Source organism: Leucoraja erinacea, chromosome 35 (assembly GCF_028641065.1).
Source record: "Leucoraja erinacea ecotype New England chromosome 35, Leri_hhj_1, whole genome shotgun sequence".
Lineage (NCBI taxonomy): Eukaryota > Metazoa > Chordata > Chondrichthyes > Rajiformes > Rajidae > Leucoraja > Leucoraja erinaceus.
In genome coordinates, this window is record NC_073411.1 from 12,776,491 (window position 1) to 12,804,445 (window position 27,955).

At 47.0% G+C, this 27,955-nt stretch overlaps 1 protein-coding gene and 1 pseudogene across 2 annotated transcripts; both read left to right on the forward strand.

The window, feature by feature from the left end:
• The first annotated feature begins 522 nt into the window (after positions 1 to 522).
• On the forward strand, positions 523 to 25,693 carry LOC129713347 (fibroblast growth factor 17-like). 2 transcript variants are annotated; one of them, XM_055662333.1, is made up of 5 exons: positions 523 to 638; positions 801 to 837; positions 21,344 to 21,521; positions 22,585 to 22,691; positions 25,415 to 25,693. In XM_055662333.1, the coding sequence occupies exons 1-5, from the start codon at positions 607 to 609 to the stop codon at positions 25,691 to 25,693; spliced, it is 633 nt and encodes a 210-aa protein (XP_055518308.1). In that variant the 5' UTR covers positions 523 to 606. The 2 variants fall into 2 exon arrangements, with proteins under 2 accessions (XP_055518308.1, XP_055518309.1); XM_055662334.1 differs by having other exon boundaries at positions 21,377 to 21,521.
• On the forward strand, positions 20,158 to 20,262 carry LOC129713447 (U2 spliceosomal RNA; annotated as a pseudogene).
• Positions 25,694 to 27,955: the final 2,262 nt, after the last annotated feature.

The window sequence follows — 27,955 nt, forward strand, 5'->3', positions numbered from 1 at the left end:
CCCCCAGAGTGTCCACTCCCCCCATCCAAGCGCCTCTCTCCACCGTCTCTAGTAGATAGATCTCCTCTTCAAACCAGCCCTCCTTGCTCCGAGGGAAGGGAGTTCGCGTCTGCGGGCAGTGGATAAAAAAGCGACGCGGTTGTCTACCACCGAGCGAAGAGCAAGGACTCTCTCTCTGTCTCCCCGTCACACTGGGCAATATGAGACCTCAAGTCCTCGGCAACTCCACGTCTGACAGCAGCTATGCAGACCCATAATAAAATGCGCATTTGATATTTGGGGCAGCTTCGACCGGAGAATTGCAGCGGTTGCATTGTGCTTTTTGCAGTTTCCCCTTCTGCTTGGAACAGGATTTGAAAATATATATATACACATATATATATATATATATATATTAAGCAGGGCGTTGAGTTCCCCAAGCTGCAGACCTGGGGTTTGCAGGCTGCATTAAAGACGCAGGTCCCTCTCTCTGTGTCTCTCCCACCCCCCACCCCCCCCCCTTCTCATTCAACTGGGGCCTCTGTAGAATTACTGTCGGAGGTCAGCAAACAAAAAAAAAGCATTCGTGTTCCTGAGCTTCGGGCGTAAGGAACTGGAGCATCAGCCATGCATCCGCTCCGACCGCGGTATATTTATCTGTAAGTATTCCTCTTTAATTTACAGATGTATTTCCAATGAGCAATTCTGCAGCGATGTCATTGTGCATTGATACGAGCAATGCATTTTTTTTTTGTTCTGCATTTCTGTGTTATGCATTTTTTTAAATATTGATGCACGTTTTGTCATTCTTTCTGTGACAGATGCCTGCAGTTCGTTTTGCTGTGTTTACACGCGCAGGTAAGTTGTGGGCATGTTTTATATACAAATTATCACCATCCTAGATTGCTCATTTTAAATCAGCACAGTTTAAATTGGCAGTGGTATATTTGAAGGTACAGACAGACTAGCAATATCGCTTGGGGAAAAAAGCTGCAACCTGCTCGAAAATTGCAACGTTACTTTCAACTTTTGTACAAAGTGGGGCTGAACTTCTCGTTCGCTCGGCAAGGTTGTATTTTAAACTAGAAACTAACTACACCTTAACCCAGCCAAGGGCTGTTAGACGCCAGAGGAATGTTGAGTTTGCAGCGTCTCTCATCACTTGGGGCATCTTGTTAGAGAGCGAGGGAGAGGTTTGCTGATCTAATCATTGGCAAGGCAAGGGCAGGGCAAGGCAAGGAGAAGATGCGCCGGGGATTGAGAAGTTGGCGGCATATTTGAACACGGTATCATTCCTCGGGATAGCCATGCTTTTTGTTTGTGCAGAAGGAGCGGAAATTAAATGTGGATGGGGGGATACTGGATTAGGGATAGGAATAGCGACAGAATCTCTGAAGCGATTAAATCAATTATTTATTTTTTGCAGCCTGTAAATATTTCCGGGCTGAAGATTTTGGGGGAAACAGGGTGAGAATAGACAATAGGTGGAGGGGTGAGCTAATGTCTGGCATTTCTACTGTAGATGTTCTGGTTTGAAAGGTTTTCCAGACCGGGAATGATTCAGTGTGGGATTTATGAATGGGAGGGGGAGATGGGAGGGCAGCAGCCAAGCCGCCGATCTATACAGAGATGGGATCAATATTACACCGTGTGTGTCTCACAGTTAATCTCCAATCTGCCTGCCGGTCCGCACAATCACGGGGCATCGATTCTATTTCAGGGACATTGTTTTAACAGCGTCATTTGCAAACGGGTTTAGTCCGAGCGCTGAGTGACCGGAGTGGAGATTTAGTGCAGAATTCTGTTCAGAAAATATCACATTGTTAGGATGATATGGGGCTAAAGTTACCAGGAAGAATTTTATTTCTTTATTTTCCGGGTGGGGGGTGGAGGGGGGTCCCCATTAATATGATATTGCAGGGAAAAATGAGTCAAAAATTGTATAATGGGGGAAATGTATTTCATTAAACTGGTTTTGACCGGGAACAATTTAATGAATCTAATCCTCAGTGTGTGCATTGGATGAGGATGGATTGAACAGCCAATTAAGTCCACAGTGTTGGGTCTTTTTTCGATCAGCTGTGATAACATCAAACTGAATTTAGCAGCGGGGTGTAGACTGTACTGTATCCTATGTAGGACATTAGAGGCATCATTCCATGTCTTTATGTGTTATTCGTTTATTATCCAAGTCATTTATTATAATTGAATCTCGGCAATGAAAAATGAGGGACTCTCTCTTGTATTAAGATAGACCCAGTACTACATCTTCTGAAGAGCTATATGGACAATGTTTCATGTTATTGAATTGTTATACTGTACTGGTGCAGGGGTGTTTGCAGCAGCCAGTTTGTACACAGCAAGATCCCACCAACCACAATGTGATAATGAGCAGATAATCTGTTCTAGTGCTGGTAGTTGAGGGATTAATGTTGGCTAGCCACTGTCTACAAAGCCCTCAACGGGCTTGCCCCACCTACATTAAAAGTCTGCTCACCCACCACACCACCTCCAGGTCCCTCAGATCGGCTGACTTGGGGCTGCTGAATATCCCGCGGTCTAGGCATAAGCTCAGGGGTGACCGTGCCTTTGCGGTTGCAGCTCCTAGACTGTGGAACAGCAGCATCCCTCTTCCCACCAGAACTGCCCCCTCCATCGACTCCTTTAAGTCGAGACTTAAAACTCCTCTCTACTCCCAAGCCTTTCTAGACGTCCTCTGAGCGAGGGCTATATGTATGTATTTATGTATGTACTTAATCTATCAACCAATGTTGTATAACATTAGTACCTCCACCAATGTAAAGCACTTTGGACAACGAGAGTTGTTTTTTAAATGTGCTATAGAAATAAGTGTGATTTGACCTGACACTGTAGGGAACTCCAGCTTAGTTCCAGGGTACTATGGTAGACTAAGGTAGACAAAAAGCTGGAGAAACTCAGCGGGTGAGGCAGAGGCAGCATCTATGGAGTGAAGAAATGGGTGACGTTTCGGGTCGAGACTCTCCTTCAGACTAAACAAGGCTTCACTGTCTGAAGAAGGGTCTGAAGATGCAGGAAGATTGTTCCCGATGTTGGGGAAGTCCAGGACAAGGGGTCACAGCTTAAGGATAAGGGGGAAATCCTTTAAAACCGAGATGAGGAGAACTTTTTTCACACAGAGAGCGGTGAATCTCTGGAACTCTCTGCCACCGAGGGTAGTTGAGGCCAGTTCATTGGCTATATTTAAGAGGGAGTTAGATGTGGCCCTTGTGGCTAAGGGGATCAGAGGGTATGGAGAGAAGGCAGGTACGGGATACTGAGTTGGTTGATCAGCCATGATCATAATTGAATGGCGGTGCAGGCTCGAAGGGCCAAATGGCCTCTACTCCTGCACCTAATTTCTATGTTTCTATGTTTCTAAGGGTCTCGACCCGAAACGTCACCCATTCCTTCTCTCCAGAGATGCTGCCTGTCCCGCTGAGTTACTCCAGTGTTTTGTGTCCATCCTAAACTAAACTAAACTTGCAGTCATTTTCCAGACACACTTTATTGCATGTGGACAGCAGTACAGCCCCAGTTACTGCACTGGTCCAAAACCCCACTCGCAACAATCAGCTTTTATACATATTTTGAACCATGAAATTTCTAATTCCTTATCATCGATAACAATACATTCTCAAAACATATATATACAATAACATTGATCCAAATAGTTTAATCCTTTACTTGTATTCAATTTTAGTAAGGATGACTATCAGTCTGAAGAAGGGTCTTGACTCGAAACGTCACCTATTCCTTCTCTCCAGAGATGCTGCCTGTCCCGCTGAGTTACTCCAGCATTTTGTGTCTATCTTCGGTTTAAACCAGCATCTGCAGTTCATTCCCACACAAGCTTCACACGAGCATCTTTCAAAGTGCAGCTCCTCTGATCGTACAACGTTGCCTCAATGCAGTTCTTGAACCAGAAGCCTTGACCTCTGTGTGGTGGACATGAGACATGGGGCACTCGGCACTGAGTCGGAGATGATCGCACTTCCCACTGAAACCCAGCTGGAACCAGTAACAGATTGGTGTGTAGGAAGGAACTGCAGATGCTGGTTTAAACAGAAGAAAGACACAAAATACTGGAGTAACTCAGCGGTTTCAGACAGCATCCCTGGGAGAGAAGAAATGGGTGACATCTCAGGTCAAGACCCCGAGTCTGAAGAAGGGTCTCGACCCGAAACGCCATCTATTCCTTCTCTCCAGAGATGCTGCCTGTCCTGCTGAGTTACTCCGACTTTTAGTATCTATCTTCCCACTTAGACATTGGGATATTTACCAAAGAAAACATGGTCTTCCTGCCTTCATGTCTTAAAAAAGTGATTGCTTTTTGTGTCCCCGTCAGGTTTAAACCAGCATAAGGTCATAAGTGATAGGAGCAGAATTAGGCCATTCGGCCCATCTAGTCTACTCCACCATTCAATCATGGCTGATCTATCTCTCCCTCCTAACCCCATTCTCCTGCCTTCTCCCCATAACCTCTGACAACCATACTAATCAATAGACAATAGACAATAGGTGCAGGAGTAGGCAATTTGGCCCTTCGAGCCATTCAAGAACCTCACTCTCTCTGCCTTAAAAATATCCACTGACTTGGCCTCCACAACAGTGGAGCACTCTGCCGCAGAAATCTCTCAGATTAAATCCTAACATATCTCAATGATGTAGGTGATTAACAAAAAAATTGTTTACAGGCTTATTTTAGGCAAAAATACATTTTCAAACTGAGAAACAAATTCCCTCCCCACCATAAAGTTTGCAGCCCCATCCTAATGTACACTGTACCTGCAGCTGGAGAGAACTGCATTGTTCTGTTCCCACTGCAAGCAACACTTAAACGCAGTTGGGATCAAGTTTGCTTCATAGTCTGGCAATTCCCTGCTTTCATATTTTCATGCTTCCGATCATCCAATCTCCCGAACCGTCAGTTCTGGGCTCTTGTGTATTCCCAATTTTATTTGCATCAGAAGACCTCTTCTCCACTTTAAATATCTCCCCCCCCCGCCTTAAGTGCTGAGAGAATGTCCCTGCCTTTCCGACCCCTGCCTCTGCCATGGGAACTAACTTCCTTCATCAGCCTGTCAGTATCTTGCTTAAAACATTTCAATTAACCCATCATGGTCGAGTTAGCTTAAGCTCTTTTCAAAGGTAGGGGTGAGGGCTTTCAGAAGATACCACATGATGGATGATAAGAATACCCATTAGAAAGTACTGGAGTACATGTATTTAGCAGGAAATCTATGCATGCAGGAAGTGTTTGTTCTGGCCACTGAATGTGTGCCTTGTAAATTCATTCAGGCACAAGCTATTCATCATCTCCCAACCCATAACCACTGAGGCAACTCAACCCCCTACTGTTTCAAAACTGTCCACAAGTTTCTGCCCATGGTGTTGGAGTACCATGTGTGTGGGAAGGAACTGCAGGTGCTGGTTTAAACCGAAGGTAGACACTAAAAAGCTGGAGTAACTCAGCGGGACAGACAGCACCTCTGGAGAGAAGGAACAGGTGACTCCTCGGGTCAAGACGGGTCTGAAAATGGGTCTCGACCCGAAACGTCACCTATTCCTTTTCTCCAGAAATGCTGCCTGACCCGCTGAGTTACTCCAGCGTTTAGTTTGTATAATTGAGCACTAGTTTCATCACTAGAATTGTGTCACCTGCTGCACAGATCGGGTTAGAACAGTAAAAGGGCTGTCCCACTTAGGCAATTTTTTTCGGAGACTGTCGGCACCCGTCATAGTCGCAGCAGGTCGCTGAAAATATTCAACGTGTTAAAAATCCAGCGGCGACCAGAAAAAGGTGCGACTCTTTGTGCGACTGCTCACCACCAAACAGGGGTCACCCAGCGACAAGCTGGAGTAACTCAGTAGCCCAAAAGGCCAACAGTTGGAAATGCACTCCTCCCCCTCGTCTATGACCAGTCTAATTTCCTGCGGATCCCTCGTGTGACTTAACCAAAGGTAGACGCAAAAGGCTGGAGTAACTCAGCGGGTCAGGCAGCATCTGTGGAGAAGAGAAATAGGTGGCATTTCGGGTTGAGACCCCACGCTCTTCAGACCTGGGACTGAATGTAGGGAGGCAGTTAAGGCCAGTGTCCAGACTCTCACACTGTGTAAAGCAAAGACCCTACAGCGAGCAAGATAGTCCTCTCGATGAAAAATACCTAGTACGGCCGTGGGCAGATTCATGGGTCATTTTTGGCCCCATTTCCGTCTCCGCACCAAAGATCCCGTAGCGGAGCAAAGATACTAGTGCGGGAGACGGAAGCCGGTTACGGAAACATCCTCGTAAAAATAAAAGTCCTTTGGGAAAAATCTTCTCCTCATTTTCAGAATTTTAATTTATTAACACAAACTGTTCCCCCGCAACGTTGATTACACTGCGGGTCGGGTCGGGTTACTGAAATAGATGAAATGAAGGCCCACGTTCTGCTCCGTTGCGTACTACACGTCAGCCCATTGCATTTAGCAGGAGTGGTCTATCTTGCTCCGCTATAGGATCTTTGGTCTATCTTGCTCTGCTATAGGATCTAAAGGCAACAACTGAGGACAACTTGCTTCCTGGTGAACAGCTGCCTGGGATATTCCCTGTGCAGGAGCAGGCTGGGAATGTTTCGACGGGCAGTGGTTATGAAAGGAATTGTCGCTAGCAAGGACAGACAGCGTCTGAATGTGGGCTTCATATAGCAGTGATCACACGACTATGATTGTGATCGGGAGAGACTGTTCGCAAGTAATGAGGTTTCTGGCAAGTGGGAGGCTTTCAATAGGGAATTAGACGCAAAATGCTGGAGTAACTCAGCGGGACAGGCAGCATCTCTGGAGAGAAAGAACGGGTGATGTCTCTGAAGAAGTGTCTGGACCCATTCCTTCTCTCCAGAGATGCTGCCCGTCCTGCTGAGTTACTCCAGCATAATGGGTGACGTTTCGAGTCAAGACCCTTCCTCAATCCGATGCCCGAGCTTAGAATATTGTGTATACCGGTGACGTTTCAGGTTGAGACCCTTCTTGAAGGTTTAAAGAGTGGTGTCGACCCAAAATATCACTTATTCATTCTCTCTAGAGATGCTGCCTAGCCCGCTGAGTTACTCCGGCTTTTTGTGCCTTATCAGTTGTGAAGAATGTGTGTAGCATACTTGCTTTCATCAAACGGGACATTGAGTACAAGAGTTAGGACAAGAGTTGTACAAGACATTGGCGGAAACTCACCTGGAATATTGAAGATAGACACAAAATGCTGGAGTAACTCAGCGGGACAGGCAGCATCTCTGGAGAGAAGGAACGGGTTTACGTCTCTGAAGAAGTGTCTGGACCCATTCCTTCTCTCCAGAGATGCTGCCCGTCTCGCTGAGTTACTCCAGCATAATGGGTGACGTTTCGAGTCGAGACCCCTCCTCAATCCAACGCCCTAGATCTGATGAGAGTCCTGGAATATTGTGCATACTGTGGTTGTTGTCGCCTGGAAGGTTGTGATAAGCGAGAGAGTGTGATGAGCAGGTTCACAAGGATGTCGCTGAGACTGAAGGGGGTTGGAGACTGGAGGGTGGAACTGTTGCAGGGTGAAGCCCGTATGATTGTGAGCAGTCGGCCAAAGAGTCGTACCATTATCTGGTCACTGCTGGATATTCAACATGTTGAACATGTTCGGTGACCTGCTGCCACTATGCCGGGTGCTGGAAAGTGGGACAGGGATTATTACGACTTTATGACCTAGTTAGAGGGATAGGTGCCAAAGGCCAGCAAATAGTGACGGGCTCAAGATGGAGCTGCTCACTATTTGGTCGGCATGGATCAGTTGACCCAAGGGGCCTGTTTCCATGCTGCTTCTGCAGAATTCTCACCGGCCCTAGACAGGACTGTGCTGCTTTGAATGCTGCCCCTCCATCTAGATAAGACAAAAGTACTGGAGAAACTCAGCGGGTGCAGCAGCATCTATGGAGCGAAGGAAATAGGCAACGTTTCGGCCCGAAACCCTTCTTCAGACTATCTGACCGGCCCAAATGCTCCACGGTGAAACTACGAGAGGTATAGAGACGGTGATGTGGAGAGATGTGGAACAAATGAATGAAAGATATGCAAAAAAAAGTTGCAACGATAAACTAAAACAGGTCATTGTTAGCTGTGGGCTTTAATATACACTAGACCAATTGCAGAACCGTTGGGTCTGCTCTCCCAACGCACCCGTTCCCTACACCTTGCCCCCACAGGAGGCGCAGTCTTATAACTCAAGCCGTTCCCGAATGCAAGATTCCAGCACTCCCCTTTCCTCCCTCAGCCAGTGCTCTTTCAATTGCACTTGCCCCGCGTGTAGCAATGGCCATTCGTCCTCCCCCTGCGAGTCTATCCATTGTGACATCATCAGTTGAAGGTGGTCCGTTTGAAATTCAAGGTATTTCGATTTTTTTGAACTTTGGTCAGTAATAAGTCGACACAGACACAAACACACACACACACACACACACATTCCGCACACACATACACATCTGTATCTCTAAACCAAACTAAACCAATCTAGCAGTAGGGAATACTCCAGTGCTCAATCCACATCCACCAGAGCAGATTACTGATCATTATCACACAAAATGTTTGTTGGATCTGGCCTTATGCAAGTTGACTGGCACATCCTAACTCTGTGTTAGAACACTGGCTGCATTTTGAGAATGGCATGGACTTTGCAAACCATTCTGGAACAGCTTAAGATTGCGAAAGGCACATTATAAATGAAAATGAATTAGAAATTACTTATTCCCACCCCTCATTGTCAGCTTCTAGACCTACTCGACATTTTCCTTGATATTTGTCTCCTTTGATGTCTCATTTTCAAACCTCACTCGTCCTTATCTCCGTCTCCCCTTCCCCCCCCCCCCCCCCCCCCCATGTTTCCTGGTACTGACGGTTTAAAGTAGTGGGCTTCAGTTTAGTCAGCGACATCACTAGAGAAGCTACTTCAGCTGAGGGGGTAAGTTGTAAAGATGAACAAGGACATGAGTATGGTCACCATGAAACAAGAACTGTGCAAGATCATGTTTATTTATAGTAGAATATATATCTAGAGTTCTCTCCCATCACTTTGTTTATATATGTTTATCCAGCATCAGTATCTATTTTACACTGAGTCTGAAGAAGGGTCTCGATCCGAAACGTCACCCATTCCTTCTCTCCAGAGATGCTGCCTGTCCCACTGAGCTACTCCAGCGTTTTGTGTCTATCCTCTATTTCACACTCTTGACTTTGCATATTTGTAAACCATTCTGGAACAGCTACAGATTGTGAAATGCACATTATAAATGGAAAATGAATTAGAAATGACTCTCCCCCCCCAACTAAAAATAGGTTGCCGTTTTAAAAATCGATAATTTTTTAGTCGCAGGTCTAGTCGAAGCCGGTTTTCTTCATAGTCGAGGAAGGTTTTCAACACATGGTAGGAGGTTGCAGATCACCTGTTTGATATTTCTACTTGAGCAATGAGATTTCCTAAAGCCTTATTATCCATGTCGGTAACATTTACTTGGGGAGATGTTTCTGGAGGGAAATGAGCCATCCATTCCCTGTTCTACAGGGCTGCTTGCTCCCTGACTTCCATTCTACGCCAGTCTCAGCAATGCCATCCAGGGGCTTTATTTGCAAGTCACTCTTGCCATGCCTTTCTAAGCCGTTCCATGTTTACAATGCTGTCTGCTGTCCCTGGGGGGAAGCGATGCGGGCTTTATAGAAAAGTGTAAAAATAGTGACCTTCTTAGACAATAGACAATAGGTGCAGGAGTAGGCCATTCGGCCGTTCGAGCCAGCACCATATAGGATTGTTAAGGGCCTGGACACGCTAGAGGCAGGAAACATGTTCCCGATGTTGGGGGAGTCCAGAACCAGGGGCCACACAGTTTAAGAATAAGGGGTAAGCCACTTAGAACGGAGACGAGGAAACACTTTTTCACACAGAGAGTTGTGAGTCTGTGGAATTCTCTCCCTCAGAGGGTGGTGGAGGCCGGTTCTCTGGATGCTTTCAAGAGAGAGCTAGATAGGGCTCTTAAAAATAGCAGAGTCAGGTGATATGGGGAGAAGGCAGGAACGGGGTACTGATTGGGGATGATCAGCCATGATCACATTGAATGGCGGTGCTGGCTCGAAGGGCCAAATGGCCTACTCCTGCACCTATTGTCTATTGTCTAAGAAGGTCACTATTTCAATGTGATCATGGCTGATCATCCCCAATCAGTACCCCGTTCCTGCCTTCTTGAAAAGCAAGAATGGAAATGTACCCCAGGAAGAGAGGCAAAGATCTCAATGTCTCTCTCTCTCTCTCTCTCTCTCCCCGCTCACTCGCTGGGTTATTTCAGGATGTGCCCCATGGAGTTGAGGTCATATACAGAGAGCGGCCTTGGTGGCAAATGTACAATGCGGAAGATTTATTTGTGTTACCACTGCACTGGACAGCAGAACCTGCAGTCGCCCAGCCCACCACATGATATTTAGCCAGTGAAACCTTTTAGCTTGTGTAGGCATTTCGGGATGTGGCACTGTTGTAGTACAGCAAATGTCCAGACAACTTAAAGAACTGCAGATGCTGGAAAAATCGAAGGTGGGCGAAAATGCTGGAGAAACTCAGCGGGTGAGGCAGCATCTATGGAGCAAAGGAAATAGGTAACATTTCGGGCCGAAACCCGGAAGTTCTATGGAACGAAGGAAATAGACAACATTTCGGGCCGAAACCCGGAAGGGTTTCGGCCCGAAATGTTGTCTATTTCCTTCGTTCCATAGATAATCAGTCTGAAGAAGGTCGAGACCCGAAACGTCACCTATTTCCTTCGCTCCATAGATGCTGCCTCACCCGCTGAGTTTCTCCAGCATTTTTGTCTAACTTCCATACAACACGGTGTCTTTATCTATTGTATTTCTATATACTGCACCTACACAATTTTAGTTTTAGTTACAAGATGTAACATAGGAAGTCATATCGAATGTGGGGATCAGGGGGTATGGAGAGAAGGCAGGTACGGGATACTGAGTTGGATGATCAGCCATGATCATATTGAATGGCGGTGCAGGCTCGAAGGGCCGAATGGCCTACTCCTGCACCTAATTTCTATGTTTCTATGTTTCTATGAATGGCATAAGGTGCCATGGTGAAGCTGTTAGATAGACACAAAAAGCTGGAGTAACTCAGCAAGTCAAATAGCATATCTAAAGAAGAGATATAGGTGACGTTTCAGGTCAAGACCCTTCCAGTCTGAAGAAGGGTCTCGACCCCGAACAGTGACCTATTCCTTTTCTCTGGAGATGCTGTCTGACCCGCTGAGTTACTCCAGCTTTTTGTGTCTATCTTAGTTTTAAACCCATATGTGCAATTTCTTCCTACACATGGTGAAGGGTACAATGTATATTTCAGATCACCGTGCCACAGGAAGGAGGTGTTAGCAGCAGAGATAGAAACATAGAAACATAGACAATAGGTGCAGGAGTAGAGGCCATTCTGCCCTTCGAGCCTGCACTGCCATTCAATATGATCATGGCTGATCATCCAACTCAGTATCCTGTACCTGCCTTCTCTCCATACTCCCTGATACCTTTAGCCACAAGAACCCTCTTAAATATAGCCAATGAACTGGCCTCAACTACCTTCTGTGGCAGAGAATTCCACAGATTCACCACTCTCTGTGTGAAAAATGATTTTCCCATCTCGGTCCTAAAAGACTTCCCCCTTATCCTTAAACTGTGTGACCCCTTGTTCTGGACTTCCCCAACATCGGGAACAATCTTCCTGCATCTAGCCTGTCCAACCGCTTAAGAATTTTGTAAGTTCCTATAAGATCCCCCCCTCAATCTTCTAAATTCAAGTGAGTACAAGCCGAGTCTATCCAGTCTTTCTTCATATGAAAGTCCTGCCATCCCAGGAATCAGTCTGGTGAACCTGCTTACATGGAACTTATCAATGCTGGAGAATCACAGGTATGTGATATTAAGAGGGCTGATTAGTTCTCCTCTTAGATGCTTCTGCTCCAGATGAAACAACTCCAGCCTTTTTAATCTCCCATAACTATAATTCTCCAGCGTGAAAATATGAGTCAGTAGAACTCAGCGGAGAGGTTCAAAACTATCAACAAAGATTTCATATGTGGAGAGAGGGCTAGTGAGGCCCTGAGTTCCAGCTACCAGCAAACACTACTCTCAGCAGCTAAATACGAGAGAGTGGTGATCACACAAACATTTGTAACATTAGGAGTCACAGTTTTTAGACAATATCCTTACAATCCCCCTCCTTCCCCTCCCCTCCCCAGCTCCCCCACAAGCCTGCTGTCTTCACCTCTTCCAGTCTTTCTCCCCCCCCGACATCAGTCTGAAGAAGGGTCTCGACCCGAAACGTCACCTATTCCTTCGCTCCACAGATGCAGCCTCACCCGCTGAGTTACTCCAGCATTTTTGTCTACCTTCGATTTTTCCAGCATCTGCAGTTCCTTCTTAAACACCTTAGTTTATTCAGTCTGCATCGCATTTGGATGATGAACTGGCCTGCTGCAGCCATCAAGGCCAATGACCAAGAGGTGGTAAATGCCATTTGTCCTGTTTTGACTAGCAGGGATTTGATGGGACGAATGGCCTTTGCCTGCACCCTGAGCTTTGATGTCCTCATGAAAGAATCACCTCTAGGTGCTGTAGAGAAGCACTCACAAAGGCAAGAGAGTGTTTTGGAGAGGATTTTCTCATGGGTTCAATGCCGGGGTGCCTTGCTCCACAGGAATAAAGTCTGGCGGAAAATGTTGGCTTAAGATGATTTTGACTGAGTTGACTTTAGATTGAGTTTAGATTTAGCTCTTAGGCCTAACGGAATCAAGGGGTACGGGTGAAAAGCAGGAGCGGGGTACTGATTTTGGATGATCAGCCATTGAATGGCTCGAAGGGCCGAATGGCCTACTCCTGACCTATTCTCTATGATTGTGTGCAAAGGGTTAACCTGGTCTCTGAACAGTTTCGGGAGAACTGCACCCCCCTCCCTCCCTTCTCCCCTAACCTCGGTGCTAACCTGCATGGTAAATTTATCATGGGAATCTTATTTTAGTCCTGATATAAATAGTTTGTCTCCAACACCAAGCGAACTCTTATCTCTGGGCAAATGGTTAAAATTAGCAGGAACGGCTGTGCATTTTCCAAAAGTGAGATTCCCCGCTGGAAAGCCACCGTGTTCCACTACTCAGTCACCACTTTTAGGTTCGGCTTCAGCTAATTTGAGCTGGGGCTTTGAGGCACAAATCCTGCTTGAAGCTGGCAGGCAGAGCTTAATCACCTCTCAATCCAGGTCTGAAACCCCCCCCCACTCCCGCCGTTTATGAGCTATGTTAGAGGGAGCCACCATCCCTTTCCCAGTCTCATCGCAGCTGCTAACCTGCCCGGTTCCATGGACATCTCTCTCTCTCTCTCTGTGCGTGTGTGGGGTTTCATAAGGACACGAGTGATAGGAGTAGAATTAGGCCATTCGGCCCATCAAGTCCACTCCGCCATTCATTCCATTCGGCCCATCAAGTCTACTAGATCAGTCATGATCACATTGAATGGTGGTGCTGGTTCTAAGGGCCAAATGGCCTACTCTCGCATCTATTGTCTATTCTGCCATTCAATCATGGCTGATCTATCTCTCCCTCCTAACCCCTTTCCCCATAACCCCTGACACCCGTACTAATCAAGAATCTATCTATCTCTGCCTTAAATATATCCATTGACTTGGCCTCCACAGCCCACTGTGGCAAAGAATTCCACAGGTTCACCACCCTTAATGTAGTGCAGAAACTTCAGACAGCTCGGTGAGCAATGCACCTGGGGTGATGTTCCTTCCCTTATTCCCCCCCCCCCCCCCCCCCCCCCACCCCCCCCCCCCCCCCCCCTCATGTCCAGCAGAGGAAGGACCCTAGACTGTGGTCCTCCCCCACCGAGCCTTGGTGTTGGCTGCACCGAGCTTCAGTGCGCCCCTCAGCACGTACTCCTGCAGTCTGCAGCGGGCCAGTCGCCAACAATCCCCGACGGACATCTCACTCTGCTGGGATGTCGGTCAGTTTCGGACTGACCAAAGAACATCTTCCAGCTTTTTGTGTCTATCTTCGGTTTAAACCAATATCTGTAGTTCTTTCATACACATAGCCCCATGAGAGGACAATGGCTGAACCAGAAGGGGTATGAAGACACTTGGTTTGGAGAACCCAAAACACTGATAATACCCAGAGTAGACAAGCAGGGAATGAACTCACAGGGTTGTTCAAGGGCTTTAGATTTATACTCGACCATTCTCCAGGCCCCCTCTACTCAGTCAGAAAGAAAAATTGGTTGACGTGTCCACATTTAAAAAACAAAGTGAGTCACCAGGTCATTCACTGCAGCCACAGATAGACACAAAATGCTGGAGTAACTCAGCGGGACAGGCGGCATCTGTGGAGTGAAGGAATGGGTGACGTTTCAGGTCGAGAACCTTCTTGACCGAGAGTCTGGGGAGAGGGAAGTAAGGAGATATGAACATGGACAAAAGGACAACTCAAAGGCAGAGAGGATGGTGCTGAACTTTTGTCGGAGAGAGGGGGAGAATTTCTTCAAAGTAGACATACCTTGAGATATTACAGTGGAACAGACCACTGTGTATTATATACTGCATACAGTGGTGATACTGTATTTGTACTCAGGCAGCAGCTGCGGAGGAAACCAGCTTTCACCCTCTCACCACATTAGTCTGGAGAAGAGTCCTGACCCATTCACTTGTTCACCATCTCTCTACATCATAGTCTGTATCTCTCGGTTTCCTCTCCCCTGACTGTCTGAAGAAGGGTCTCGACCCAAAACGTCACCTCGTCCTTTTGTCCATTAGATGCTGCCTGACCCGCTGAGCTTTCTGTGACTATCTTCGGTTTCTGAATAGAAACATAGAAAACATAGAAATTAGGTGCAGGAGTAGGCCATTCGGCCCTTCGAGCCTGCACCGCCATTCAATATGATCATGGCTGATCATCCAACTCAGTATCCCGTACCTGCCTTCTCTCCATACCCCCTGATCCCCTTAGCCACAAGGGCCACATCTAACTCCCTCTTAAATATAGCCAATGAACTGGCCTCAACTACCCTCTGTGGCAGAGAATTCCAGAGATTCACCACTCTCTGTGTGAAAAAAGTTCTTCTCATCTCGGTTTTAAAGGATTTCCCCTTTATCCTTAAGTTGTGACCCCTTGTCCTGGACTTCCCTAACATCGGGAACAATCTTCCTGCATCTAGCCTGTCCAACCCCTTAAGAATTTTGTAAGTTTCTATAAGATCCCCTCTCAATCTTCTAAATTCTAGAGAGTATAAACCAAGTCTATCCTGTGGAATCAGCATCTGTAGTTCCTTCCAGCCCAAAACAATGTTTGTCCATTCTCTGTACAGATGCTGCCTGACCCGCTGAGTTTCTCCAGCACTTTGACTTTACCTCCAAATTTCAGCATCTGCAGTTTGCGGCGTTTCCTTGCGTTTAGTAGCTTCCTTCATCATCTCAAAGGCAGGCGTTACTGCACTCAAACCCAATCCACTTCGTAATTGTGTCATGTTTGCCATTTAACTCAAGGGCAAGTTCACATTTCTTGCCACATGCACCAATTAAGGTCCAGTGGAATATGATTTACCATGCAGCCAAACAATCAGAAATAGCACAATACACAAGAGAATACAACATGAACATCCACCACAGTGGAATCAACATTCTTGCAATAACGTTCAGTCTTTCTCCTTTGTTCATCCGTGGTCAGGGCCATGAACCAACCCTACGTTAAGAAGTTGAAACGTTGCATAAGACAATAGACAATAGACAATAGACGCAGGAGTAGGCCATTCGACCTTTCGAGCCAGCACCGACTTTCAATGGCTGATCATCCCCAATCAGTACCCCGTTCCTGCCTTCTCCCCATATCCCCTGACTCCGCTATTTTTAAGAGGCCTATCTAGCTCTCTCTTGAAAGCATCCAGAGAGCCGGCCTCCACCGCCCTCTGAGGTAGAGAATTCCACAGACTCACAACTCTCTGTGAGAAAAAAGTGTTTCCTCGTCTCCGTTCTAAATGGCCTACCCCTTATTAGAAACATAGAAACATAGAAATTAGGTGCAGGAGTAGGCCATTCGGCCCTTCGAGCCTGCACCGCCATTCAATATGATCATGGCTGATCATCCAACTCAGTATCCTGTACCTGCCTTCTCTCCATACCCCCTGATCCCCTTAGCCACAAGGGCCACATCTAACTCCCTCTTAAGTATAGCCAATGAACTGGCCTCAACTACCCTCTGTGGCAGAGAGTTCCAGAGATTCACCACTCTCTGTGTGAAAAATGTTATTCTTAAACTGTGGCCCCTGGTTCTGGACTCCCCCAACATCGGGAACATGTTTCCTGCCTCTAGTGTGTCCAGGCCCTTAACAATCCTATATGGTGCTGGCTCGAAGGGCCGAATGGCCTACTCCTGCACCTATTGTCTATTGTCTATTGTCTATTGTCTAGTGTGCTTCTTCTGAAAGGACAGTATCAGATACTTTGGGTTTAACACTAGGTAATAAGAACCCAAAATACTGCTAATACCCAGAGTAGACAAGCAGGGAATGATCTCTGAGGGTTGTTCAAGGGCTTTTGATTTATACTCGACCGTTCTCCAGGCCCCCTCTACTCAGACAGAAAGAAAAATTGGTTGATGTGTCCGCATTTAAAAAACAAAGTGAGTCACCAGGACATTCACTGCAGCCTCAGATAGACACTAAATGCTGCAGTAACTCAGCGGGACAGGCGGCATCTCTGGAGTGAAGGAATGGGTGACGTTTCGGGTCGAGACCCTTCTTCAGACTCCGACGTCTCAACCCGAAATATCACCCATTCCTTCTCTCCAGAGATGCTGCCGGTCCTGCTGAGTTACTGCAGAATTTTGTGTCTATCTTGCAACAGTTCCTTCCGACACAGTGACTGTGGAATTTAGACCTCTAGAGACCTCAGGTTCGGCAGAAACCCTCCAGGTGAAACAACCGAGTGAGATTCGAGAATATTTATGTATTGTGGACATAAGAAGCCCGATTCAGCGCGGGGAGCATGGAAAAAATGCCGTGGCGAGAGGAACATCTGTGTCTCAATGATAAAAATAGAAAAGGCTGCAAATGGGTAGCGGAATCGTTAGATCTCTCTGAAACATCCATGGGACCACCTAGGCAGCAATTTGCAGAGGGACTCTCCAGTATAGACCTCCACTTTAAATCTAATAATCTTCCTGTATTTTGGGGAACGGGCAGAGCCATGTGGCATTCACTGCCACAGAGTCACAGTTACATTTAGCTCTCAGGGCTAACGGAATCAAGGGATATGGGGAGAAAGCAGGAACTGGGTACTGATTCTGGATGGTCAGCCGTGATCATATTGAATGGCGGTGCTGGCTCGATGGGCCGAATGGCCTCCTGCTGCACCTATTTTCTATGTTTCAAACAGGCGTGTTCATCAGGGATCGGAGCAGAATTAGGCCATTCGGCCCATCAAGTCTACTCAGCCCGAATCTCCTGCCTTCTCATAACCCCTGAAACCCGTACTAATTGAATGAGACACAGAGGGAGAGTGGTAGAATAACAGAGGAGAAGATGAGGCATGTGAATGGGGCGTAGATGGGGAAAGCTGTCGACTGTAGGGGATGGAAGTCAAAAGGAGCTGAATTTGGATGAGAGCTTGATAGATTGGTGAATGGGTAGACAAATAGAAATTGGGCTCGACAACTCCCAAATTAGGGACAAAAGGTCAAAATATGGGATAAATTCCCGACGGCAATTCGTTGACCGACTGGGCCGTGTCTGGGTGAATGATGAGTTGGCCCGGGGTGCTGGACTGCACACAAAGCCCAGCCAGTCAGCGGGCCAGCTGAGGAGTTTTGGCCTGGGCCACCGATGATCGGCCATGGTGGTGTCGGCGGTAAGCGAAGGTCTGAAGGTCGGACAGCTGGCCGGGCTGCCGACCGACAGACGGGGCCAGTGGCGGGGTGCTGCTGCTGCACTCCATGGGCTGCACTACGTCGGGACGGGTGAGGCGGGGCCAGACGCTGCACTCCGACCCGACAGTCCCCTCTGCCCGAGTAGTAGCGGTCAAACACGGGACAAGGGCGGTCCCGCATGGGACAAACCAATTTAGCCCAATATATACGGGATGTCCCAGCTAATACGGGACAGTTAGCAACCCCCTAACAACAAAGAACACCAGATTATTCTCAACTAATGAGAAAAAAATGGAAAAAAGACACAAAGTGTTGGAGTAACTGAGTGGGTCAGGCAGCACCTCTGGAGAACATGGCTAGGTGAATTTTGGGTTGAAACCCTTCTTCAGACCTGTCTATCCATGTTGTCCAGTATGCTGCCTGATCCACTGAGTTACTCCAGCAATTTGGGTCTTTTTTTTGTAAAGCAGAATCTGCAGTTCCTTGTTTCTCGAGGGGGAAACAAAAAGACTGTAGGGGCGACACCTCAATAGGGATGTGAGGAGAATTAAATTGGGATTGTTGTCAGATTAGTGTACGTTGATACGGGGGTCAGCTCGGACTCAATGGGGCAAAGGACCTGTTTGTCTCGATTGCTTTATCTATGGGTGGCACGGTGGCGCAGCGGTAGAGTTGCTGCCTCACAGCGCCGGAGACCCGGGTTCAATCCCGACTACGGGTGCTGTCATAGAAACATAGAAAACATAGAAATTAGGTGCAGGAGTAGGCCATTCGGCCCTTCGAGCCTGCACCGCCATTCAATATGATCATGGCTGATCATCCAACTCAGTATCCTTTACCTGCCTTCTCTCCATACCCCCTGATCCCCTTAGCCACAAGGGCCACATCTAACTCCCTCTTAAATATAGCCAATGAACTGGCCTCAACTACCCTCTGTGGCAGAGAGTTCCACAGATTCACCACTCTCTGTGTGAAAAAAGTTCTTCTCATCTCGGTTTTAAAGGATTTCCCCCTTATCCTTAAGCTGTGACCCCTTGTCCTGGACTTCCCTAACATCGGGAACAATCTTCCTGCATCTAGCCTGTCCAACCCCTTAAGAATTATGTAAGTTACTATAAGATCCCCTCTCAATCTTCTAAATTCTAGAGAGTATAAACCAAGTCTATCCAGTCTTTCTTCATAAGACAGTCCTGACATCCCAGGAATCATTCTGGTGAACCGTCTCTGCACTCCTTCTATGGCAATAATGTCCTTCCTCAGATTTGGAGACCAAAACTGTACGCAATACTCCAGGTGTGGTCTCACCAAGACCCTGTACAACTGCAGTAGAACCTCTCTGCTCCTATACTCAAATCCTTTTGCAATGAAGGCTAACATACCATTCGCTTTCTTTACTGCCTGCTGCACCTGCATGCCTACCTTCAATGACTGGTGTACCATGACACCCAGGTCTCGCTGCATCTCCCCCTTTCCCAATCGGCCACCATTTAGATAATAGTCTGCTTTCCCGTTTTTGCCACCAAAATGGATAACCTCACATTTATCCACATTATACTGCATTATACTGTCTGTACGGAGTTTGTACGTTCTCCCCGTGAATGCGTGGGTTTCCTCTGAGATCTTCGGTTTCCTCCCACACTCCAAAGACGTGCAGGTTTGTAGGTTGATTGACATGGTATACAAGTGAAATTAGTGTGTGCAGGATAGTGTTAGTGTGCGGGGATCGCTGGTCGGCGCGGACCCAGTGGGCCAAAGGGCCTGTTCCGCACGTTGTATCTCTAAAGTAAACTAATAGACACTAAACGCTGGAGTAACTCAGCGGGACAGGCAGCATCTCTGCAGAGAAGAAAAGGCTGACGTTTCGAGTCGAGACCCTTCTTCAGACTGGGGATACATAGATAGGCAAGTGCAAGGTGTGAAAACAGGACAAAGGCAATGGAGATCAAGGAACATGTAGATTAGATAATTGTTAGCTGGGAGAAGTTAACAACAAAGATAATGTTACCGTGTTCGGAAGGAACTGCAGATGCTGGTTTAAAGTGAATGTAGGTCAAATGGACAATAGGTGCAGGAGTAGAGGCCATTTGGCCCTTCGAGCTAGCACAGCCATTCAATGTGATCATGGCTGATCTGAATGAATAATTGGATAAGTTGATGAACAGGTACAGAAACAGCAATAGAACAAAGCTGCAGATGCTGGTTTAAATTGCAGATGCTGGTAGGCCTTTTGGCTATGATCCAGTGTAATATCTGTTCTTATCAGTTTAATATTTGATACATCCCTTATCTATGTTTCTAAATCAAAGGTAGACACAAAATGCTGGAGTAACTCAGCGGATGAGGCAACATCTCTGGAGAGAAGGAATAGGCAACATTTTGGGTCGCGACTGATAGGACAGAGCTAATGTTATAGAAACATAGAAATTAGGTGCAGGAGTAGGCCATTTGGCCCTTCGAGCCTGCACCGCCATTTAATATGATCATGGCTAATCATCCAACTCAGTATCCCGTACCTGCATTCTCTCCATACCCTCTGATCCCCTTAGCCACAAGGGCCACATCTAACTACCTCTTAAATATAGCCAATGAACTGTGGCCTCAACTACCCTCTGTGGCAGAGAGTTCCAGAGATTCACCACTCTCTGTGTGAAAAAAGTTCTCCTCATCTCGGTTTTAAAGGATTTCCCCCTTATCCTTAAGCTGTGACCCCTTGTCCTGGACTTCCCCAACATCGGGAACAATCTTCCTGCATCTAGCCTGTCCAACCCCTTAAGAATTTTGTAAGTTTTCTATAAGATCCCCTCTCAATCTCCTAAATTCTAGAGAGTATAAAACAAGTCTATCCAGTCTTTCTTCATAAGACAGTCCTGACATCCCAGGAATCAGTCTGGTGAACATTCTCTGCACTCCCTCTATGGCAATAATGTCCTTCCTCGGATTTGGAGACCAAAACTGTACGCAATACTCCAGGTGTGGTCTCACCAAGACCCTGTACAACTGCAGTAGAACCTCCCTGCTCCTATACTCAAATCCTCTTGCTATGAAAGCCAACATACCATTTGCTTTCTTTACTGCCTGCTGCACCTGCATGCCTACCTTCAATGACTGGTGTACCATGACACCAGTCATGGTGTCATGGTATTATGATGGATAGTTGATGTCAAGGGTGTGTGGTTTGGGCGGGTGAGGGTGATAAGGGGTGGGATGGTGAGGTTGGGGTTCGGCTGCCCTTCAGGAATAGACCCAACCTGCGCTGGAAGCCAGGAGGTGATGAGGTGGTGACGGGACGGAGAGAGAGAGACCAGGGCTGGGACACACGGTGTGAACAGCGCCCGACCGCCAGGCTCCGGCACAGTAAAAGCAAATTGATTTTATTTCTCCTTTTGCAAACTAAAAAGGGGGAGAATCAATCGTCTCCTAATTTTAATCAGCACGTCAGAGATCACGCCCGGAACACCGACCAACTGAGCAGGAGACACATCCGCGTTTACCAGCTGTACAGTCGCACCAGCGGAAAGCACGTCCAGATCCTCGGCAAGAGAATCAACGCAACCGCTGAAGATGGCAGCAAATATGGTGAGGATGTTAATGCTGCTGCCTCTGCAGATTTATACTGCTGTCCCACATGCCCCTGTCCCACATAGATAGATAGATACATAGAAAATAGGTGCAGGAGTAGAGGCCATTCGGCCCTTCGAGCCTGCACCGCCATTCAATATGATCATGGCTGATCATCCAACTCAGTATCCTGTACCTGCCTTCTCTCCATACCCCCTGATCCCTTTAGCCACAAGGGCCACATCTAACTCCCTCTTAAATATAGCCAATGAAAACTGTGGCCTCAACTACCTTCTGTGACAGAGAATTCCACAGATTCACCACTCTCTGTGTGAATTTGTTCTCTCATCTCGGTCCTAAAAGATTTCCCCCTTATCACGAGGTTCTTGGGGTGGAGAGGGGTGATAGCGGTATAAAGGGGAGGGTAGTGTCTTGTGTTCTGTGTCTTGTGTCTACTGTTTGTGGGTAAGTGTGTCTGTTTAGTGTTCAGCCATGAGCGAATGGCGGTGCGGGCTCGATGGACCTGGTGGTCTGCTCTCGCACCTACTTTCTATGTTTCTATGTTTCTATCCTTAAACTGTGACCCCTTGTTCTGGACTTCCCCCAACTTCCTGCATCTAGCCTGTCCAGCCCCTTAAGAATTCTGTAAGTTTCTATAAGAACTGTGTGGCCTCAACTACCTTCTGTGGCAGAGAGTTCCACAGATTCACCACTCTCTGTGTGTGTGAAAAAAAATGTTTTCCTCATCTCGGTCCTAAAAGATTTCCCCCTTATCCTTAAACTGTGACCCTGATCCTGAAACTATCCTGACCTCTCCTGAGTCGGCCACAAGTTTAATGGAAGATAGACACAAAAATCTGGGGGAGGAACTCAGCGGGACAGGCAGCATCTCTGGAGAGAAAGAATGGGTGGCCTTTCGGGGTCAAGACCCTACTTCAGACTCGACCCGAAACGTCGCCCATTCCTTCTCTCCGGAGACACTGCCTGAGTTGCCCCAGCTTTTTTGTGTCTCTTTTTGGTTTAAACCAGCGTCTCGAGTTCCCTTGCTACAAGTTTATCTGGAGCGTTCTATTCCTTGCAGCCAAACTACTGGTGGAAACGGACACGTTCGACAGTCGAGTGCGTATTCGGGGCGCGGAGACGGGACATTACATTTGCATGAACAGAAGAGGGAAGCTTGTTGGAAAGGTATGTCAACAAAACCTTTAGGATGTCAACAAAATAGAGAGAGTACAGAGGAGATTTACTAGAATGTTGCCTGGGTTTCAGCAACTAAGGTACAGAGATAGGTTGAACAAGTTAGGGCTTTATTCTTTGGAGCGCAGAAGGTTAAGGGGGGACTGGATAGAGGTTTTTAAAATGATGAGAGGGATAGACGTGGAAAAGCTTTTCCCACTGAGAGTAGGGAAGATTCAAACAAGGGGACATGACTTGAGAATTAAGGGACTGAAGTTTAGGGTTAACATGAGGGGGGAACTTCTTTAATCAGAGAGAGTGGTAGCTGTGTGGAATGAGCTTCCAGTGAAGGTGGTGGAGGCAGGTTCGTTTTTATCATTTAAAAATAAATTGGATAGTATATGGATGGGAAGGGAATGGAGGGTTATGGTCTGAGCGCAGGTATATGGGACTAGGGGAGATTATGTGTTCGGCACGGACTAGAAGGGTCGAGATGGCCTGTTTCCGTGCTGTAATTGTTATATGGTTATATTATATGGTAAGTGTGAGCGATGAAGCTGGGGTGTGATGATCACTAGCGTCTGGAAGTGGCAGAGGCCCAGCTCAAACCGCAGTAGATATCACCCAGCTCCCTGCAATACCAGCTCCAGTAGCCTGTAGATTGATGTAGCAATGGTATACAAAAGTGCTTGGGAAACTCAGCGGGTGCGGCAGCATCTATGGAGCGAAGGAAATAGGCAACGTTTCGGGCCGAAACCCTTCCGGGTTTCGGCCCGAAACGTTACCTATTTCCTTCAGTCTGAAGAAGGGTTCTTCAGAAGAAAGGAAGAGGGAAGAGGAGGAGCCCGAGGGCTGAGGGAGAGCTGAGAAGGGGAGGAGACAGCAAGGGCTACCGGAAATTGGAGAATTCAATGTTTATGCCGCTAGGGTGCAGACTGCCCAGGCGGAATATGAGGTGCTGCTCCTCCAATTTCCGGTGGAGCTCACTCTGGCCGTGGAGGAGGCCCAGGACAGAGAGGTCGGATTCGGAATGGGAGGGGGAGTTGAAGTGTTGAGCCGCCAGGTTGGTTAATGCGGACCGAGCGGGGGTGTTCGGCGAAAAGATCATGTAGTAACACTCGCTTCACTATAAATAAGGACTGAGATGAGGAAAGACTTCTTCGCCCAGAGAGTTGTGGATCTGTGGACTTCTCTGCCACGGAAGGCAGTGGAGGCCGATTCACTGGATGTTTTCAAGAGAGTGTTAGATTTACAGTAGCTCTTAGGGCTAACGGAATCAAGGAATATGGGGGAAAAGCAGGAACTGGCAACTGATTTTGGATGAGTTTCTCCAGCATTTTTTGTCCAGGTGCATGGATAGGATAGGACAGGTTTGGAGGGATATGGGCCAAACGCGGGCAGGTGGGACAAGTGTAGCTGGGACATTGTTGGCCAGAGTGGGCAAGTTGGGCCGAAGGGCCTGTTTCCACTCTGTGTCACTCTATGACTCGAGTCACTATGATATACTTTAGCTGTGAACATGAATCAATTTTTGCAAAAAATAAAAAGTTTCACCCTAGTGGAGCAGACCTGTGACAATTTCTGGGTGGAATCATTTCCAGGGAGTTACTGCCCTGGATGTTGATGGTGGGGAACTCAACAATGGTGATAATGATTAGTTTAATCCTGGAGCCCGATTGAAATACTAATGGCCCTATCCCACTGTACAAGTTCATTCGAAGAGCTCTCCCGAGTTTTAAAAAAATCAAACTCGTGGTAAGCTCGGAGAATGAACGTAGCGGGTACGTCGGAGCTCAGGGACGTCTCTTAGCGGCTCGTAACGCTAACGGCAGGTACTCGGGAAGACTCGCTAACGGCAGGTAATCACGGGAAGACTCATGAAGATTTTTCAACACGTTGATAAATGTCCACGAGAGTCCCGAGTACCGACGAGCGTAAATCTCCGAGTTCGAATCAGGACAAACTCGGGGAGAACTCTTAGAATGAACTTGTTCCGTGGGACAGGGCCATAAGCAAGGGTGAACCAGCATTTCCGAGCATTGCCTAGGAGGGAATTGCAGATGCTGGTTTAAACCAAAGATAGACACAAAAAGCTGGAGTAACTCAACGGGTCTGGAGTTACGACAACATATCTGGAGAGAAGGAATAGGTGATGTTGTGGGTCTGAAGAAGGATTCTCGACCCGAAATGTCACCTATTCCTTTTCTCCCGAGATGCTCTGACCCGCTGAGTTACTCCAGCATTTTGTGTCATTCCAAGCCTGGCTGTTTGCGTTGCAATGTAGCTCATCCCAAGGATGTGGAATGCCTGCTGTTTACACTTCAGAATTTGGGAAAACGAGTTACAGGATATTGTGTAGCACGGAACTGCAGATGCTGGTTTAAACCCTAGACACAAAAATCTGCAGTCCTCTTTGAAATAGCGGAGTCAGGGGATATGGGGAGAAGGCAGGAACGGGGTACTGATTGGGGATGATCAGCCATGATCACATTGAATGGCGGTGCTGGCTCAAAGGACCGAATGGCCTACTCCTGCATCTATTGTCTATTGTCTATAACTCAATGGGACAGGCAGCATCTCTGGAGAGAAGGGATAGCTGACCAATTCGTGGTCAATAGACAACAGGCGCAGGAGTAGGCCATTCGGCCCTTCGAGCCAGCACCGCCATTCAATGTGAGCAATGTGGTCGAGGTTCCTCTGCATTTATTGACCGCCCTGTTTGATTATTTTTGCAGCTGGTCGGCAAGGGCAAGGACTGCATTTTCACGGAGATATTGCTGGAAAATAACTACACAGCATTGAGGAACACCAAATATGAAGGATGGTACATGGCATTCACCAGGAAAGGCCAGCCCAGGAAAGCAACCAAGACCAGGCAGAACCAGAGAGAAGTCCACTTCATGAAAAGACTGTTCAAAGGGGAGCCTCTCTTCCCCAACCGCGACCGACAAAGGCACTTTGAGTTTGTAAATTACCCCGTCACCAAAAGGTCTCGAAGGACGCGACTTCCATAACGTCACCGGACCTAGACTCGGACTAGCAATATTTTTTAAATAAGATGTTTTATTTTTTTATACTTCATTTTAATAGGTAGGCAGCGCGCGGACAGGAGCAGGTTTTTAAAAAAAATAAAATAAAAATCGAATTGAAAAAAAAAAAATGACACATATTTGTAAAAATAAACAGCTGTTCAATGCGGTCCAAATTTGTACATGTCAAAGACTTCGCTGTTGTGTAAATTCATGCTTAGAATGGTTGCAACACGCTCCCCGGTTATATAGAAATATGGAAACATAGAAAATAGGTGGAGGAGAAGGCCATTCGGCCCTTCAATATGATCATTCAGATTCAGATTCAATTTTAATTGTCATTGTCAGTGTACAGTACAGAGACAACGATGGCTGATCATGGCTGATCATCCAACTCAGTATCCCATCCCTGCCTTCTCTCCATACCCCCTGATCCCCTTTAGCCACAAGGGCCACATCTAACTCCCTCTTAAATATAACCAATGAACTGTGGCCTCAACTACCTTCTGTGGCAGAGAGTTCCATATTTCCATGGTAGGCAAAAATGCTGGAGAAACTCAGCGGGTGAGGCAGCATCTATGGAGCGAAGGAATAGGCGACGTTTCGGGTCGAGACCCTTCTTCAGACTTCAGATGCTGGTTTAAACCGAAGATAGACGCAAAAAGTTGGAGTAACTCAGCGGGGGAAAGGCAACATCTCTGGACAGAAGGTATGGGTGGCGTTTTGGGTCGAGGCACTTTTCTTGGCTCCATAGATGCTGCCTCACCCGCTGAGTTTCTCCAGCTTTTTTGTCTACCTTTGATTTTTCGAGCATCTGCAGTTCTTTCTTAAACATGTATTTCCACAATCTCGCTCGCAAGCTCACAGGACATCTCGGATGGGACCACAATCATTTAAATATTTCTGTATATGGTATGGTCTACACTCTGTGTGCTCATCAACGTACAACTGGTGAAAGGCTTGGATAGAGTGGACGTGGAGAGGATGTTTCCACTAGTGGGAGAGTCTAGGACTAGAGGTCACAGCCTCAGAATTAAAGGACGTTCCTTTAGGAAGGAGATGAGGAGGAATTTCTTCAGTCAGAGGGTGGTGAATCTGTGGAATTCTTTGCCACAGACGGCTGTGGAGGACAAGTCAGTGGATATTTTTAAGGCAGAGATAGATAGATAGATTCTTGATTAGTACGGGTGTTAGGGGTTATGGGGAGAAGGCAGGAGAATGGGGTTAGGAGAGAGAGATAGATCAGCCATGATTGAATGGCGGAGCAGGCTTGATGGGCCGAATGGGCTCATTTTGCTCCTATCTCTTATGACCTTAGTGATTGCTAGCAATTCATTAAGGTGCTCAGAGGTGCATCAAGTCCAAGGTACAACTGGCACTCTGGAGAAGTCCCAACATTCACTGTGACTTGGACAGAAGTACGGCATTATCAGAGGTACATCTTCAGCCTAAATAAAACCAGCTGGTGCATAGAACCACAACCATGTATCTACAATCTCCTGCAAGTAATCCAAGTATCCTTTCCACACAAAGGGTGGTGGGTGTATGGAACAAGCTGCCAGAGGAGGTATGTCAGAAGGGAACTGCAGATGCCAGTTTAAACCAAAGATAGACACAAAAAGCTGGAGTAATTCAGCGGGACCGGCAGCATTTCTGGAGAGAAGAAATGGGGTGATGTTGAAGGGCCTCGACCCGAAACGTCACCCATTCCTTCTCTCCAGAGATACTGCCTGTCCCGCTGAGTTACTCCAGCTTTTTGTGCCAGAGGAGGTAGTTGAGGCCGGGACTATCCCAACGTTTAAGAAACAGTTAGACAGGTACATGGATAGGACAGGTTTGGAGGTATATGGGCCAAATGCGGGCAGGTGGGACTAGTGTAGATGGGGCATGTTGGCTGGTGTGGGCAAGTTGGGCCGAATGGCCTGTTGTTTCCATGCTGTATCACTCGAGACCACGATGTTGATTTGGAAATGCATCCAAGCCCTTCAATACTTACTTACCTTTTATTACACTCAGGGTCCAGATAAAAGAGAAGATATTACATAGGTAGACAAAAATGCTGGAGAAACTCAGCGGGTGAGGCAACGTGAAGTGTTGGCTCACTCATAGAGTTTCTCCAGCATTTTTGTCTACATTTGATTTTTCCAGCATCTGCAGTTCTTTCTTAGACATTACATGGAACAAACTGCATACAAAGGCACAGTAAATAACTTAGGAAAGCACAGTAAATGACTTACAAAAGTACAA